Genomic DNA, 19465 nt, shown 5'->3' on the forward strand with positions numbered 1-19465 from the left:
ATACTGTATATTAAAAAGATGTAATTCTCTCTCACACAGATTTAGCCTGATATTAGTTGTGTGGTTCTCAGAAATGTTTTCTATGAACTACAAACATTTGTCTTTCACTTTACTGTCTGTAATTGCTATAACAGTAAACTCATGATCCCATTTACAAAAGATCCCCCAAAAGGAGATGAAACACCTCTGTCACAACCATTTTCCCTGATGTGATGGCTAGCAGTTGAAGACTGACTGGACAAGTATTTCCACAGGAAAATTATTTGGGTCAACATTCATATTTGAGATCAAGTCTCTACTAGATAAGATGTTACTTTCCACAACTATTAAAATATCTAGATTGTAATAATATAAAAAAAAAATCAGTGCAAATATTCAGTTCGTTCCAACTTTTTCTGTTAATTTTGGGAGGTGTTTTATAGCATGGTGTTGGACACTCTCTACCTCGATAATGTCAGCCTGACATTCTTCCCTATGTTTTCCAAATCCACCTCCAGACATTTAATCTCTCTTTGTTACAGCTCATCTTACACCATGTAAACCCAGTAGAGACTAGCTAATTTTCCAGTGAGTGTATTGCTTATGACTGAAAGTGGCCTTGAAACAGAACACTGTATCTAAACACACAGGACCTTTGAGAAATTTGTGTGTGAATTCTGCCCAGTTTAACAGCTCAGCCATATTCTTATCTGCAATGTAATCCTTCACGAGACTTCAGAAATACAACAAAATTGCAGATGTGCATCTCTGATAAGAATTCTCCATCCATAATACAGTAACCTGTAACTAAACCAGGCATTTAGATTTTATTAAGATAGCTTTATCCAAAGATACCACATAAAGGAAAAGTTATCAGAGGTTGTAGATGGTGGGTGGAAGAGAGCAGTGAGTCACACTCACCATGAGTAAAAGTGCTGAGCCTCTGAGAAGCATTGCTAACATGTCTGTGAAAAAACAGCTCTCTTCCTCTCCACAACAGCATTTCAGAAAGAAGACAACTGAGTATTCGTGGCAAAATCAATACTCATTGTTGCAACCTTGGGGGGCAGGACCAGAGAAGTTCCAAAGCTTTAAATTTTTTAACTAAAGAGCTGTCAGTAACATTTTTTTAATGCAGAATAGTCAGCCGTCCGGATCATTCAGAACAATTCAACGGTCTTTCATCAACCCAAGGGAGAAATAATAAAATAACTATTTTTAATATGGGATATTACAGGCAACAATCTTCCAAGAACTATGGGAATCAATGATTTGGAACTTACACTTTGCAATTGATGGGTGGATGCTCTTCGGTGAGATACACAGCAATTTCAAAGACAGTCTCAGAATATGTATGAGTCTCCACCTTTCAGGCAAGAAGCATTTACTGTTTGTTATACATCCACTGGGAAAAACTTGGCTACAAGGGCATTCAAGCCAGCAGAATCAAATGTGAAAGACAATTTCATATCCAGAAACACACACAAGAACTGCTTTTCAAATCCTAATCTCACACACTACTTAACCTTGTGCACTGTTATAATCTCACTAAAGCCAGAAAGACTATATATCGTTCTGAAATGTTAAATATATAGCAAATGTTTTAAAGAGCCCCTTAAAAATTGAAGGAAGCAAGAGTAACAGTTTCAATGCATGCAGAAGTCTTTCCTATAAAAGTGCCCCTGGAATTGCAGTTATTTTGGTAAAATCTCCATCACCAAAACAAATTTAAAAAAATAAATCTGTCTTTTATGAGGGCCAAGTTGCGTATGATTCACAATGACTAACACCATGTCTTGCCTTGTGAATAGGCTCCTTTGTGGTAAAGGGAGAAAAGGTGGTAAGAATCTTCTACTTGATAAATTCACACTGCCCTAGCATTATGAGTTTATGCAGGACAAATTACTCCACCAAACTACATGGAAATTCCTAAGAAACAGGTGTGCATGGAGCAGAGGATGAAAAAAAAAATTAGGTTTGATTCCAAATAAACATTTCTTGTCCTTATTTTCCTGTCTTTTTTCTTCCTCATTTGTTACCCTATAAGACATTCCACTTGAGCCAAAACAACAGGCTTAATTTTGGAGAGCACATTAAGGTAGCAAAGGAGGACGTACAAGGAACTATTTTATCTGAAATAGAAGAATCTCAACCAATGGGTGGGGGAAGACTTTGTCCAGAAACTCTTTTCCCAACATTCGTTTCTCCCTTACAACATTCATCAATATAACCAAAAAGTTTTCAAATAATCAAAGCATCATTTCTAAGGAAATGAACTTCCCAGTAAAAATCCAATCAGCTCTACTTTTGAGTATAATCTTCTGGAGTTTTGTTTTTTTTTTTTTTTTTTTTAAGAGAGATTCTCTGCCTCACCTCCAGAAAGTTACAGCTAAGAACACAAAGCCAAAGTCAGGTAGGATACCAAGGTGTCATTACCACCATACCCTCTCTTTTCCGACCTACTTCCAAAGCAAATCCTGAGCTTCACTGAGTTTAGACAGTCTCAAAGTCCTCTGCAAGCCATGACAGCCTGACAGCAGCCAACAGCACCACAATGCTCAGTCCACAGCATTACTCTTGCCCTATCCTTCTCTTCCCCTCCCCCCACCCACAAATAACACTGCCCCCTAAATCAAGCCACCACGAGGGACAGTAGACAGGAACTCCGCTATCATACTCTAAGTTCCTATATACTCCTGCCTAACTTCCTCTTAAATCTCCGGCCATACATTTTGGTTGCATACAAACGCTGCAGACAAGGCTGAAAATTTTAATCTCAGGAATTCAGACTGTACTCCTGTACAGGTTAGATGAGCACTAGTGAATACAATCATTAGTTTGTAAGATCCGTTTGCTCTTTCGGTATTATTAGTAGTATTTTTTTGCAACTGTGTTTGGAACTGACTTCCAACCAGGGTCCCTAGCCAAGTAAGAAGTATCCTTCTCACCTGAATGAAGAAGAGAATGGCAGAATGAAGACACTCCTACCACATAACAACAGATGAAAATGTTCCCCTGTCCTATTAAACAGAAATTTTAGTAAACAAATTGCAAGAATCTGTAACCCACTAAAAGTGACATTTAGTCCTATCTATTTTCAGGGTCATTATATCCACCAACTACCTCAAAAAGGTTCTCTTCAGGACAGATGGCTACTTTTCTCACACATTACTGTGCCTGAATTTGAGGAGCATTTGATCTGTCTCACTCTTACACTGTTTACGGGGAAAAGGCATTCGCCATTCTCCATCTAGTCCCTTGCCCAAAAGCTGCTAATTCTAAATCGAACTCTTGAGTACTTTGACAAGATGGAGACCCTGCATGGCATATCATCTGGGAGCCTGGGATTTATCCTCTTGAAGTTAGAGTCGGGTCAGGCAACAGGACTGCTCAGATTGCAAGATCTTTGGGGTGAGAGTTGTTCTTCTGGTACATAGTTACACAGCAAACAGCAGAACCTGACTGAAAGTCCAAAGGATGGAAGATTTGAGATACTATCTTTCAATTATCATCTAGGAAGTCTTTGCACAACTTATGTCTTCATTTTTTTTTTTTTTAGTCAAACATAGCACTTTCCTGCTCTACAATGCAAGATATTTAGCAATAGCTGTCAATCATGGAGACTAACTAGGGAGAAAAAGAGCACTCACACAAAAAGAGCTGTGTCTGATGCGAAGGTATCTTCCAAATTCAGAGAGACTATAACTATCCTCTGACCAGTTTTCATTTTCGCACAATTTCAGCTTCACAAACTGCAATCAAAATAATTGTGAACTGCACTGAGCTGGGCATGTACTTGGTTCGTAAGATTTTATTTTAAATAAATAGTACTGTACCTCATTTTTCACAAGGATTTCTTTATGTGCAAATGCATTTCATTTGTACTGGTCAATTTAATCAAGATTTTAAAGGGGTTCCTCTCAAACGGTTTTGTTAAACTTCTTAGCAAGTATCCTAGGACACTTCTGGGAAGCAATACAGCTGCCGTGTTTAACAGTGAAGCAACTATTTTAAACAAGATTTTACCAGATCCCTCCTGCATGGTGAAGAAGCGTTTTCTTCCAACTCTCAAAAAAAGTCAATAGATTTGTCAACAAAAAAAGATTTCAAAGAAGTGTTAGAAACATATTTCACAGTAACTAGAGCAATCATATTTATGTTCCAAAATGGAGTACAGCAACAATTAACTGACAGTTGTAGCAACATACTGTATCTGTGAATTACACTGCTCACAGGAACAACTGTGTTCAGGAATGCACAATGGAAGCAGGAGATAGGTTCAAGATGTTTTGGAGCAGGCTGAATTACAGGCAGATGTACATAACAGCATGTCCAGTCAAAATTAATTAAAGCAGAAATATACATAAGAAAATAGACAAAGAAGACCAAATCATGTTGTTATAATTAACATACCTTGCAGTCACACCTGTGGCTTTCCAAGATAAGAAATCCGGAAGATCAAAGAAGTAGCCTGCCTTCTCCCAGTATGATTCTTGCAAGTTCTAACCAAAAAAAAAAAAAAGAAAAAAAAAATTAGAGATTCAGATATTAGAGGCTAGGCATGATCATGTTATTATTTTAATTCAATTTAAAAACTTGACATTTATGTAAAAAATATGATTTTTCCAAACCCAGTATTCCGATTATCCAGTCTGCTCTACTCACTTTACAGTGATTTACTGCCTGAAGAACTGAGCTTTTCCCCCACCACAGACTGATCATAAGAAAAGAATTTCCCATGAAGAGTTCATGGAGGCACATGTCTCAGATCAATAACGTGGGCTCTCTCAGTTCCCTGTCAGTTGCTCAATTTTAGAGCAGTGTCAAAGTCAACAGACAACTTTCTCAAAAAATATTTGCTTGAAGATTGCCCTACTTTCTAAAATTAACCATTTTAAATTTAATAATTTTGAATTATAAGTACAGGAAGAAAACAAACAGCTCTGTGATCACAAGAACAAAACTTTCAAATCTGTTCCAAAATGACTGAAACATGACCGAAGCATATAAGAACCTGTTAGCTTTCAGTGAAACTTTTTTCCACAGCTGGGACATTTGGGAGCTCTCAAATGCCTGGATTAACCAGTAACAATCAGCTTTAAATCCACACTACAACCCTACAGTTGCCATCACAGTATGCACATGAATTCACACAAACAATTAACAGAAGTTTATCTTTGCAAACTCTGCCCTTCTGCAAAATTTCCTTGAAATGCATAACAACACACAAAGCAGTATGAGTGTCTAGGTTTCCATCTGAAAAGAGGTTCAACATTACTTCTTCAGCTGAGGGAAGGGAAGACAGTTACAGGAAAACCCTCCAATTAAGAGCATGGTAGCTGCAAGTTCCTGATAGCCGCATGACATTTCTCCTAAACTCCTAAAAAACTCCTAAAAAACCCTTCCACCAAGATAGATCATTTACAGAGAGTTTCCAACTCTATATTCTGCAGAAAACTAGTGGTCCAGAAGGCAAGAAGTGTATTGGAAGAGGCCAGTCATATCACCTGGGCCAGGCTCTATTCTTAATTTCTATCTTCAAAGCTTAGTCTGATTTAAGCTTATGATAGCAATGCACATTCTTAAAATTATTTTTCCACAACAACAATCTCCACACTTGCCACAGGAATCAGACGATGATAAAAGTGAAGAAAGTTTCCCCGAGAGTAACGTTTTATTCCAGTGTCACATGAAGAGTGAGCATCACTATCCTGCAATACAACAATACCATCCAATGGCCATCTCTGGCCTCAGTACATTAAAATAACTAAAGAATATCAAAACAAAACAAAAGTCAGTGCCGTTAACCACAAAGTTCACAAATCAGACTTCCGCAGGAAGACAAAATTGCTTTAAAAAGCTCCAACAGCTTTTTAAATAGCAAGAACATAAGTTAAGTCAACAGTTGCACCTAGCAGGCTAAGGCAGAGCTGGAGAGATACTTCAGATGGGCATGAGATGGGAAACTATGTGGGTCTTCATCTCTACACAAGAAATTTGAGGGATGATTTATTTGCCTTCTTGTCCTTTAGCTTTCAGGTCCCACCTTTTTCATCTACTCTCCACAAGTTTAGGCCAAGACTCTTGTACAATATTCCAGAAACAGAAGATTTTTTCAGAGAAATAAAAGTATTAAACACTAAGAGACTCTCAATAGCATAAGCTTTGTCAACAGCAACACCAAGTCCTCCTGCATCCCTCCAAAAATCCCTGTAAGAACCTGTGGTACATAGTTGAGCAGAAGGCCAAAATATTTCAGCAAAGGTTCTAGCAGCTTTGTTATTACACTCTTCTCTTCAAAGATTATTTTTTTCAAAATTATTCAGTAAATTGTCAATAACATGACAATTCAAATTATCTGCATTTTAAAAGCTGCCATCAGTTTTCTGGAGCAAAAATTAATCACATGCTATATCAAGAATGCACATGCTGAATTAAAAGAAAAGATAATCCAATTTAAAGAAATACTATTTGGATCTGTAACTTCATTCAGATACTATGCGGTATCATACCAAAATCTTACAAGTCCAGAAAGTTACTGACATGGAGTCTACGAACTCCAGAAACTACGGTGCAACTGGGTAAGTCCAAAAAAAACAACATTTTCTTTTGTTTTGGATCATGCAAAGAATCTCTCTTCTTTGAGTTCAGTTCTTCAAAAGCTTGTAAAACTTACCGGGTTTCTATTGAGTTCAAAAAAGAAATGCTCCATTACAACTTTTTAACATCAAATACACAACCTTTGGTTCCTAATCACTCAGGTTTAGCTTACCTCCTAGACCTATGTGGCTGCTACTCACAGAAAATTTAACTTTATGTGTGAATGCAAAAGTGCTCCACAGTTTAGTACAAAGGTCATTCAGCCTGATTATTTTGATAATAAAAGCCACTGCGTGTTGTTAACAAACGTGACAGTCTTCAAGAGGTGAGAGGAGTAGGTTGGCTCTTAGTATTAATCAGAAGAGAAAACAGATTGAGTTACTGTCCTCTTCAAACAAATCTGTTTCATCAAAGATACTCCTTGGATCTTATTCTATTACTTCAAGAATTCCCAAAAGCCACATGCTAGTGACACTAAAATATGTTGTTTCATGAACATCCAAATGATTCACTCTTTGCCATCTTGATGCTTTGTCATCACTAATTAGTACAGACAAAAAAAATCATTGCATGCCCTGATGCTTTTTCCAAACAAATTTAAAAGTCTCCATGTTTTCAACACTCACTGAAGTTAATTCTAATTTATTTTCACTCACAGTCAGGAATCTGTGACCACATTAAAAGGACTGTGGAAAAGATCTGGGAACATTCCCAATGCTGTATTCATATCCTGCAACTCACTCTCCAAACTCACTTGTAAAGAAACTAATTCAATCTTTCTATTTTCCAAGGGTACTTATGGAGTCCCCTTTCTTCATCTCTCTCCCTGATTGTTTTGGGCTTTTTAACAACTATACCTTCAAACAATACTTTCTGAGATCCTTACAGGTAATCCCAAATACCTGGGGGCAAAGAGTTTAAGGATTATGAAGTGCAATGTCTTTTAATCTTCCTAGACAAGGGTGTAGGAGACTGAGGGATGGGAGAACTGATACAAAGCACGTGAAAAGCCTCCACTGCCCATTTATTCCTTGACAAGTCAAAAGATTATCATGAAGCTGCACTGCACAATTTTGTATTGTGTTAAATGTATTTGTTGACTTCTTAACCGGACTGAAAATACACACACAGGCAGAAGCTCCAGCATCCAATATCATTTTTTGGAGACATCTACAGGCACACTCTCGTTAGGAAAGCTTTCACACTCATATTTTACTGATTTGCTGAAGTAGTCTGTTTCTGTGCAGGAAACTTTGATTTCTGCTCTTGCTGAGTATATAATTTTCTTATAAAATGATCTTCAGACATCCAATGATTGTGAAAACTTATTTTTTTTCCACCAGAAATAAAATGTGTATATAAACACCGAAGATGTCCTGACTTTTGTTATTGCTAATACAGATTAAATATGAATCAAATTATCTTAAATGCCACTACAGACAGCTTTCATATCAGATCCCTGTTGGCCACAGGATTAACTAAAGATGGGCTAGAAGCAAGACATCTGATTTTAGCACATCAGTCTGAATTTCATAGTTACTTATCAGACAAAACCCACAAATTCAAAGATCATCCAAAACTTGTGTGTAAGAAATCTAGATTAAAAACAGGAGGGACAGATGGAAGCAGAAAAAATGTTTTACCATTTAGTGTAAAAAAGAAAGCTGGCATGCGCATTCAAGTTCCACATCAGGTCAAAATCTAACTCATCTGAAAATCAGAAAAGAGACTCATTCACTGAAGGACCGTCTGCTTTTCCCAATTCAACCCCAAATTTGAATCTTAATCTCCCAGGCAGTCTGCAATAGTCGGCTATGTAGTGTATCAGTCTCTCTTTTTCTAAATTACAGAAAACAGATCAGATCAGGCACATTACAGACTGAGTTGGCAGAAGCTGTAACAAGGCAAGAAGGACAATCTACGTGCATGTTGTAAACCTCACCACATTGCAACGGGGTGGAGAGATACAGCTGGGGGACAGACTCAGTAGTACATACTTAGAGGTGTAGGTGCTTCAAACCTCAAAGCTGTTAATCCTTTTTGTAAATGGTATTTCTGCTTGATTAGCAACTGCAACTAAAAGCCAAACTCAACAGTCCAAAGTACAACTTATGCACGCATGTCTGCACTACGTATGGATTTTGATAACACAGAGCTGTTAAAGCATTTATAAACAATTCTAATCAAGAGTTCAGTTACAAACTCAGGAGCTTGGACTCATTCTGACTTAACATGGAATATATTATTTATTTTAATGGAAAAATAGTCACATTCAACAAAACAAAAAGCCAGCTGCAAAAACGGCAAGCAATGGAGAAGACATGCATCAACACAGAAGCTGCTGCCAAGCTAATGCCAGTACATCCACTATTCTCCCCTCAAAAAAAAGAGATGTTTTAATTGTTTCTGCAAATTATCCCATTGGTAGCTGCAAGTCACAGGTGTACAGAAAGAAGCACAACGATGCATAAAACGGCAGCTGTAACTGAAGATGTGAACTGCAACATAAAGATCACTGACCACTGTGCCAGAAAAAAAAATAAATTACTCAAAAAGTATTGATTTTAGTTATTAATTGAAGAGGAATTATATGCTAGCCAGTCACTCTGTGAATTGATTTATTTTTTTTTTTGCTATTATACACCCTATTTAGAACAGAGTTGTGAAAGCACAGTATACAAGATTGTATTTCATTTGGAGACAGTTACTAAGCAAATACCTATTCCCAGACCAGCATCCACCCATTTAGAATAAGCTACGGTATCTCTGATTTAATGGGATCAGTATTTTTTAGAAATAACTGATTTGTAATGTCACTAGTACAAGGAAAACATAACAAGCATCTTTTTGTTCTGGCACAAGCTACAATAAAATTTCCAGCCAGAAATTAGTAAAAAAGATTTTTTCTTCTGCTACCTCTGTGAAAAAAAATACCAACAGCCTAATTCTAGAGCTGGACAAACTTTCACTGCAGTTTTTACACTGCTCTGTTTAAACTGTGCTCTCACTGCTGCCATGTTGGTTTGCCACAGCACAGACATCTGTACATCCTGACAAACCTTTGCAACAAAATAATTTCCATTATTCAGTTCATATGCACGTATCTACCTACCAGAACTATCTATATGCTCATTCAGGCCGTGAACATCCAGCTTCTTTAGCCAAAGTCAACAGAAGAGCACAACCTGCTTAGCAAAGCTGCAAAAAAACATACCTGCAACTACAGAAGTAAAGAACTATTGCAATAATGTTTTGCAAGATCATTCTAAACAATGAAGGAATCTAAAGAAATAACAGCAAGAAGACTGAATTTAATTGGTTATTTTGAAAGACCCACTAACCAGGGAGTATTTCCCTTTTCAGTGAAGTTTACACTCAAACTTATCTTATTGACTTCAGGAACACTTTGTCAGAATTATCTTCCATCTAGTTTCCAAATATTTGCGAAAGGATAATGATGCTTTATTTCAACTTCATCTACAGTTGACGTTCTTAGTTCAGCTGACCACATTAAAAAGTCAAATGTGACTGCATCCACAGAAATTAGCTTTTTAAAAAAATATTTATTTTGTTTTCCATTACAGATTTAACACTGACCTCTCTTTATCACCACACATGGTCTACACAGGCAGAGAAGTACACTTATGCTTCTCAGAAGCAGACCACAGATGTGCACAATTTTGGTAAAGACTGCCCTATAGGCCATACAGTAGCTGCATTCGGTTGATCACTTACTGTAAACAGCTGTCCCCAACATGCAAACACCCGTTGCAGTGATGACTTTGTCATATGAACACCTATCTGCAGTCACAAACATCAAGATCACCCAATTTATTTCATGCAGACTAACCCCTAAGCACCAGAGGGTAACATGATTCGGCAGCAATCAAACTAAACTGAATGTAAGCTAATACAATTCAAACAAAAGATCACAAAAGGCCTATAATGGCCTTCATAGTCTAGTTTCCTAATTCAAAACCAAAATGGAATAGAGATGAAGAGTAGTAAGAACCGAACACACCCTGAAGCCTCTAGTCTCTAGCTAAATCTCTATTCTGTGTACAGTGGGAACATAAGGAGATGAAGAGAATCTTCAAGAGGTAGGCATTATATGGAAAAGAAAGTCAAAACGAAGCAGATGAGAGTAACTTGTGACTTGGAAGAAAAACTACAACATCCCTCTGCAAATAAATACAAGTCAGGTGTAACAGGAAAGCCACAAGAGAGAAGAAGCATCTACTTCTCGTATAATGACGTCAGCTCATTCCTCACAGTCAGTGAGGTCATCTTCAACTTCAATTCTAAAAACAAGCTGATGATGGGAATGGAAAAGTACAGTTAGATCACCTTAGTCCTCTCCCCCCTTCTCGTCCCTCTTCATTACTTCTAACCAATTCAGAGTAAATTTGCAAAGTCGTATTCTTTAGTAATACTTTCTATTGCTTAAATGAAAATTCTTCAAGTAACAGAAACTCAGTTTCTTTCTTTGAGGGACAGCCTGATCACTCAACACTTAGAAATCCTGCTATATCAGACCCTTCCTCACAGACATCACGTTTTCAGATACTACAGTTAGGAGAGCCCAGGTCAAATAGTGAGAAGGCAGGATCTCCTAATGCGGCCTTCCACAGTCAGGTTAGCGCCGTGGAAAGGGAGAGGGAGGCTTTGATGACAATGTACACACAATTAACCTGCAGCTATAACAACAGTCCACAGGGTCATTTGGTATCAATACCTTAAATGACTTCCAAAAGTGCAACTAGTTAGACTCCTAAATCACTAGTCTCCTGAATGACTTTTACCAAACTAATTTATAGTCACATTTGTGCAATTTATCTTGTATTAGCAAGACTGAAGTTTCATATGACTCACTCCACAAATACAGAACATGGAAAAGTCAAGAGAATATCTTGAATACTTATCAGCTAGCCAATAAACTCAGAAAGAAACACTTATATTTACGCCAGCCTAAATAAAATTTGAAGCTCAAGAAAACAATGCTAAGAGTTCCAAAGAACTAAGGATCCATGAAAAGGAACATATTTTGTTAGGACTCATTTTAAGGTTCCTTCAATTTCATGCTGTTTACTGTTACAAGTACATGAGGTTTGATTAAAAGTATCAAACATTTTCCCAGTGATACGAAAGATAATTCTGCTGGTTACATCAATGGGTCTATAAAGTGTTCTTAATTATTATTTCCAGGTTATTTTATCATAAAACAGTTGTTTCCCCCACTGCACCCTCTCTGCAAAACCTAGATCAATGCAAGCAGATATGGAATGTGCACAGCACCAATTGCAGGCAAAGATGTACAGGGAGAAAGTAGCAAAAGCATTTAGTAGCAGAAACATTAAACTCCTGGGGAGTCAAAAAAAGTTCCAGGGGATTCAAGGCAAAATTCAACAGTGAATTTTCATGTATCAGGATCCACCCATTGACCTGGAGCATGACTGCGCAAAGTGTATGGCTGTGGTTTTTGTTTTGTTTTGAAAACATCTATGTGTTGTATGTGTTGCAGCCATGGCAACCTTTCTAATCTAACTTTTCAGAAACACGATGCCTACCAAAGGGACAAAGGCCCAAAGTAGCTTCTGGGTACACCTCGGTTTAGACAGTTTTGATTAGGGCCAGCCATAGAAGAATGTGCCCAATCCACTGTTTGCCTTGAGTAATTGTAGATCACTTGAAGACACTCCACTGAATAACAACATATGTGCAAACTGGTGTTTTAGCTCTCATTTGGAGAACCTGACATTCAAAGTTACTGTCAAATTTGCCTTCCTTGGCAAAAAGTGAGAACACTTGCATTACATGAGGCTGAATTTCAGCTGTCAGAGGCTAACATGAACCTTTGCTGCTAGCCTAAAAGTCATGTTATACATAGGGATATTACTGTGATCGTCACTTAAAATAAACACCACTCTTCATACAATTCCTTTCACCCTCCTACTCTGCAACAAGTACAGAAGCAGTAAGCAGAGGGTCGATCACGTGTTTAACATGACATGCCTACACATCAACTGATTACAACCGCCCTCAGAATAAATGTTATTGTTCCTTCTCATGAGCTAGCTGAGGCACCGCTGCAGATGTTGCTTAAGGTTGCCTGAGTTAACCAGGGTAATCTTAAGCAGTTTAACAGTATGTTTTTGCTAGTCTACTCAGGATGCAAGACCTGGCGCATGAGCAGCTCAGCAAGCAGATACTGAGGTAAAGAAAAAACTTCTCTTAAGAATAATAATCTCTTTAGCTGGTATGTCAGGAGCTGAAAGGGGAGGTATGAGCAAGCCCTGTTGTGTAATGCCCTTCTGCCAGGCAATCTCTGCTCCTGGCTGCCATGCTGGGTACTGGGAATTCTGTTTCCTACCCATTTGCTCATGGAAGGACTGAGCCCTATAATACTTGCTTGCCCCTTTATACTACTGCAATTATGTCAGAGGCCTTTGAGGCCATAGCATTAGACTTACATCTCACATTTGAAGACCCTAAAATCTGACCTTTCCTATCAGTCAGATAATGATATTCCAGACCTTGAAACATAAGAATTTTTTTTTTAATTGATTAATCTAAGTTTTTTACCGTTTTACTTTTTATTATTTATAAATACATCTCAAAAAGGAAAGAACGAGTAGATGGATATTTGTATTTCAGTATAGCATCTCAAACCAGCATTCATTATCCTCTGTTATCATTAATCTGTCAGTACCTGCTTCTACCAGTTAATTCCTCTGACTTTCCCCAATCTGCACCTTGTTACTATATGACATTTCATGTTTGTAAGGACAGGAGACTGGCTGCTTGAAACTGGTAGCAAGTAATTTACATTTGGGCTTTATTAAAATGACAGCAAGCTTCACTGAGACCAAATGTAATAGCTAAACTGGAGGAGGGTATAAAAAATACAAGTGGCAAGCATTTCTCCTTTTATCTGACAGTTATTATTAAAAAGCCATATGTCATCCTGTAACACACACAATTTAAACACCAGAGACAGAGGTAGAGTTCCACACTATGAACAGAGAACCTTCCTTCTACAGATGGTTTACTTCTCACAGATGGGACAGAACTAAATTGAAGCTCGAACTGAACAGTTTCTCTACCAGCAGTCAAAGACATCACACATCCCCTCAGTGCTGGATGCAGAGCCTCCAAGGCAGTGCCTCTGGCCAGGATACCCAACGCTGAGATGGTGCCATTTTCAAATTGCTGTAAATCCATCCCAGAAGTAGCACCTACACCCCAATGTAAGCATGCCCAGCTACAACACTCGGAGCAGGAAATATGCCTCCGTAACTAAATCCTAGGATACTTACAGGACTCATTCAGCACCTGCAACTAAATTTGTATGTATGTCTAAGCTTAACATTACACAAGAAATGCGTAAGAAATGTTTCAATCAGGAAACACTAAAGTTCAATAAAATCAAAGCTATTTCTAAATAATTGAGAGAAAAAAAGAATCTCAAAACATTTTCATCACAACTTAAGTCTGGCCTTACTTTGCACATGTGTGGGTTCAACATTAAGGCTGAAGACTTTTGTTTTAGAAATTTCATTCCTAGAAATTTGCAAAGGGTATTAATCATTATTAAAAATGCACCACAGTCTTAGATGTACTCACTTCCTTTATCCACAGCAATTTAGGTGGCTGCATTTCAACAGACATCACTCCCCCTACATAGTTCAAAACTCTGTGTTGTGTTGCATTGATGCGCTCAACTTGACTGACTGCACGATGGTCCATCCACATAATAACATTCCTATGGTTTTGTCCTTGGGGAAAGAAAAAGAAAAATATATTATTCTAGGTCTGGTTTAACCCCACTTCAGTACTGTAAGTTACTAGAGTCTAACCTGCTTCATGTTTTCACTTCTACATAGGAAAATCAAATTCTATTATTTTAATAATCTGCAGGAGGTATCGAAAGACAAAATTCTAGCCCTTTGAGCCAACTTTAAGACATGCTGAACACTGAGAATGCTGACTGAAATTCATCAGTCTTGTGAGCACCCAAGAACTTTGAAACACTATGCTCTTGTAAACTATTTCATTCAAAGAACCCAAACCTCTTGACAAAGTACACATATCTAGCTAGAACTATAAAGAAGCATTTTAGTGACTAAGAACTAAAAATGTGACAAAATCTGAGCAATTACGTTATAAACTGAAATTAACTGAGCTAGTGAGCCAGCTAGCTAGTTACAGGGATTCTCTTTCCTATTCTATTGTTATGAGAACCACTCTAATTCCTTTCAGAAATCCAGTTTCAGGGGGGTAATTTGCGGAACTGTTTTTCTTTTGGACGTAGAAGGAAAAAAGCCTTTGGCAAGTCTGCATAACACAGGAAATCAAGAAGCAAAGAACATTTTATCAAAATTAACCTACAGAGGACCTGCTAGACAGGTGGAACAGTAATCCAGGTGACACTTCAGATTCCTCACTTGCTAAGGACACTGCACACTCAACTTCATGACACTGCCACTCACATATACTTAATCTTGAAAACATACTCGAAGACAAGGCAGAAGTATGAGGTGCACCAATATTTCTAACATGGATTGAAAACGAACTTTGAACTGCGAGACTGCCTGAAAGCAGACCACTGCACACCCACACCAGTGCAACAGTATTCAGTGCACTCTTGTCTTTTTAGTTAATAACAACACTGAGTAAACTCAAAGTTTTTGGGGGTATCTGAGAATAAAAAAAAAAAAGGAGAACTCAATTTGACTCATTAGACCAAAATAGCCCCAGACATCAATAGGCATTGAAGAGATTGCAAGAGACTCTCTAACTGAAAAATAAATAATCTCATCCAAATTTAGCAAAGGACATTTTGGGGGCAAAGCTGGCTTTCTGAGAAGGATAGGAGGAGATGACAAATATATCTGAGAATAGAAAGGGAACATCAACAGAATTGTGATTATCGCTCTGTAACTACTGATTTAGCACACACCTAATCTTAAATGGAATTCACAAAAAAAGTGCATCACATACTTCTTGAGTGTTCTGAATCACCTACTCAAAAACTAAAAAAAAACATTAAATTTTTTAGAAAAAGGTCACAGATTGTTTCTGAAGCTTAGCACTGTCCTAGACAAAGACAGAACAGCAGGGTAATAAAATACACAAGCCTGCAGCTCCAGGACAGAGTAAGCAGTTAGACGACACTAACACTACATTTTTAGCATTCCTTTAGCCAGTGTAGATTGGCATTTATACACACTATGAAAGTCATGATTAGTAAAGTCTGAAGGAGGAGAAAACATGCACGAAAGAAAAATGAACTTTTTCTTTCATTGCATGCTCTAAGCGTCAGTGTCTCTGATTCAAGATGAATTTGATCTTAGGACACCAAACATTTAGCCAAATAGTAATTTAATTTTGTAGTAGAATTAAAATAGTAAAATCTGAAGAAAATCCTCTTGTAAAAAAGATTTTCTATCATCTGTATCTCCAAGAGTCCCACCCATAACTTGTCATTTGGATGAAATTGTACGTTCACTCACATCAGTGACAAAACATGTACAGTAACACCAATTATTGTGCTGGAGTCGTACCTTCACAGTTGACTGCCAAAGGTTGGAACTGTTTATCCACAACAACAAGAGAACATGTAGCATCAAAACCAATCCCTCGAATCTGTCTGGCATCTACTCCACAGACAACTTTCTGCAAATATACAAAACACACATGAATAAAAATATATCCATATATATGCAGGTACCATGTGAACTAATGAGTACAGAAAATGAGTTACAAGTTAGAAATGCAAGCTCAAACTTTGAAATTTTTGAAATTCAATATTCTTTAACACCTCTAATCAAAAATACACCCAATTACCAAAAATTCTTTGGTTTTCAAAACTGTATTCAAAGGTCTATGAAAAGTTCTTTAATAGCTTTTTAATCTTACTAGCCACAGTCCTAGATGAAAGCAGGAAGCACAAAAATATCAGAAAATAAAGGTTGCAGAAAACCAGCAAAGTTAATTTTCTCTCTTTTCTAAAAGCCTGGAGTTCATCTGCACGTGAAACATGAACACAGGATTAGGGCTAAGTGTTTCCATCAGTTGCTTCACTCAGTTCCCACGTGTGGAAGCAATGAACTTCTAGAACATTTTGGTAATACTGTGCAACAGCTTTTTGTCTTGCAATAGTGAAGTGTCCCAAAAATAAAGTTGGTCAAATCCCTAGCACTGATAATACCTCTGCAATGCACACTTTTTCAAAAGATCTGCTACCAAGAGTTTGGATAGCACACCTTTTGGAAGACTTTCCAAAAAAAATCACCACCCTAAAAGGTTTGAACTTCATGGCTTCCAAGCAGCACTGGAAATAAAAACACAACACCCACATGGATTAAGTGCCAAGTGAGGTTGCAAGACACCTAAACTATAACGCAGTAATAAATTGCCACTTCTCAGCAACAATAAAAATATCATTATTTTAATTAGCACTATAACGAAAGACTTTCACTAGACTTGCTACAGTGCCAGTCTCTTACTGGCTCTGTAAAGCTACAGTTTCAGAGACTGTATTTTATTGCTCACATATAAGAGACTGTTTTTAAAGAGGTCCAGTGCAAGAACAAAGCAATTCACAAAGAGAAAAATCAAGTAAGCAGAATAAAAGACTTGCTCTGCTTTAACATCAAGCTGTTCTTCCCCATCACACCTGTCACTCCCTTCTTTTCCTTCCTTTCCCCTCACCTGTCTCCTTCGTCTCAGGGCATTTTTGCAGAGGCAAGCTCATTAATGTTTGAAAAGGCTGATCAATAACAAGAGAACGGGTGAACTGCCCATCTGCAAATTACCAACTATATCATGAATATTTAAAAAGCCAACCTTAGAACATGGAGCAGGCTGGGGCTTTATTAAGAAGGATGAAATGGCACCCATGGGCACTGCCAAGCAAGGTCACTAATTTACCACCAGCGTGTACAGGCAGATCCTTGTATCAGTCAGCACAAATTTTCCCTCATAGAAAGGTTTATTTCAATCTGATTTTACACTTGATACGATCCACAAACACATATAATTTATTCTGGTCTTATAACACTGGACAGGCATCTTAATGAGGACCACAGGTGACAGACATTATGTTAGGCACCACCCACAAAACTGACTACAACTTCTCGACAATAAACGCTCTGTTGTGACTCCAGTGCAGCACAACGCACATCTTTAAATATATTCATTACCAGGTTCTGAGCAACCTTGACTCCTCAAAGAACTGTCTTGTGGCTAGAACGTACACCAGCAAAACAAAACCTACAGATGTGAATACTGAAGGTGGTAAATTTTGTTTTTCTTTGCATACCTTTGTGACTGAGCAACAAGCAGCCCATATGTCTGCAGAGGATTGCTCATAGTGGTCTGGTTGGGGCTCCCAAATTTGGATTGGCTGCTCTGCATGTGCCACTACCATTCCAAACTCATCTACCAAAGCTGCGCGAACACTTGCTGACCCAACATCAATTCCAACATAGTACTTTACTGAAGCCTGCTTCTCACTGTGCATTTTTAATAAAACCTGTTGGTGGGAAAAAAAAAAAAAGTTAAAAACACATAAAATGATGGAAAGCTGTGCTGAACAGGACAGGAGAGATGCTGTGCAGGCACTTTGCTTGATAACTCTTTTTTGCAGCAAGTCTTCACTTGGCATTTTTTAATTAATTAGAGTTTTCAAGACTTGCACTAGTTCTACTTTTTTTCTTCAAAAATTTGTATATAAGTTGCATGGCACAGAAACTCCTGAAAGGCATATTGTAAATTTGCATGTAAGAATATGCATGATATAATAAAATTCACACACTCATACAATCAAGGAACTGAGCTGTGGTCCTACAGCATCATGCCCACATAAAGGGAAAAAGGAGGAAGGAGACAGGAAGGGAAGGAAAGGGTATGGTTCCAAACTCAGCAGCAGTCAGGAGCTGTTGCTTTACACAGATGGGAAATTTCAGTCCAGACACTCCTGGTTTTTTTTCCTGAATTCTGGCAGATGGGGAAGCTGCTGATGCCTGGTAAGCTGGATTCACCTCTGGCCAAGACAGCAAGAACCACCACAGATATGTCACTGCCTCAACGCAAACAAATTCTACTCCAGAAGTAGCGAAAGGGGTGGTGTGCCAGGCTCCACTGACCCCTGAGCTGCAGAGGAACAAGAAGCCAAGAGCTGCTGTCTCCCTTAGAGCCAACCCGATAATGAATGGCATCTTGCTGCTGAATGAGACAGGGAGTCAGGCTGAACTTCTGCAGCATCTGAAAACAGCTTCCCCTCCACAAAAAAAAGTGCTGTGATGCTGATAATTAAAACAACCAAGTGACAATCTGGTAAATATTACCCAATTTTGAGCCCTGCAAAGAAAAAGAAAAAAAAAAAAAGCCAAACAAACACACCCAAAAAACAAACTGGTTAGGTTTTTACAAGCTATCCACCATCAATCCACACAATTTTAAAGATTCAGAAAATAATTTGCTGAACATGTGTTGAGTTATGAGAGCATGCCAGGAAATCTCTGCCTAGTCTCTGACAACCTACAAGAACAAAGTGAGGTTAATTGATTTAATTATTCCCAATGAGTTGCTTACTTCACTATATTACGTTTAACTATTTGACATTTAATACAGTGACGAATGCATTGTACTTAACTTCTCACAGTTTGTCCTTAGTTAACATTTACATTTTAATCCGGCTGGGAGAATCTTGAGAAAGAACTGATACGAAGTATTTGAAACATCAGACAAGCATCCAGTTTAGTGCTTGTATGAATCTCCTATTAAGCCTCAGAAACACACAAAACTCAGCTGACACATAGCTTCTGATTTCCAGAAAATTAATGGATCAATTACAATTTGATGAATACACGGTATTTACAGA

The 19465-nt window shown here is 37.9% G+C and overlaps 1 protein-coding gene across 1 annotated transcript in view; it reads right to left on the reverse strand.

Annotated features, from left to right (window-relative positions):
- The window catches only part of FGGY (FGGY carbohydrate kinase domain containing), a gene marked incomplete at its 3' end in the record, with an annotated part of 127405 nt that extends 109296 nt beyond the window's left edge, over window positions 1–18109 (reverse strand). Inside the window, exons 1-4 of the mRNA XM_010087607.1 lie at window positions 17903–18109; window positions 16143–16254; window positions 14203–14354; window positions 4393–4481 (exon numbers count right to left, since the gene is read on the reverse strand). Coding sequence (XP_010085909.1) covers window positions 4393–4481; window positions 14203–14354; window positions 16143–16254; window positions 17903–18103 — 554 coding nt within the window. The remainder of the gene's footprint in view (window positions 1–4392; window positions 4482–14202; window positions 14355–16142; window positions 16255–17902) is intronic.
- Window positions 18110–19465: the final 1356 nt, after the last annotated feature.

The sequence above is a fragment of the Pterocles gutturalis genome, unplaced genomic scaffold (genome assembly GCF_000699245.1).
Source record: "Pterocles gutturalis isolate BGI_N339 unplaced genomic scaffold, ASM69924v1 scaffold20001, whole genome shotgun sequence".
In the NCBI taxonomy this organism is placed as follows: domain Eukaryota; kingdom Metazoa; phylum Chordata; class Aves; order Pterocliformes; family Pteroclidae; genus Pterocles; species Pterocles gutturalis.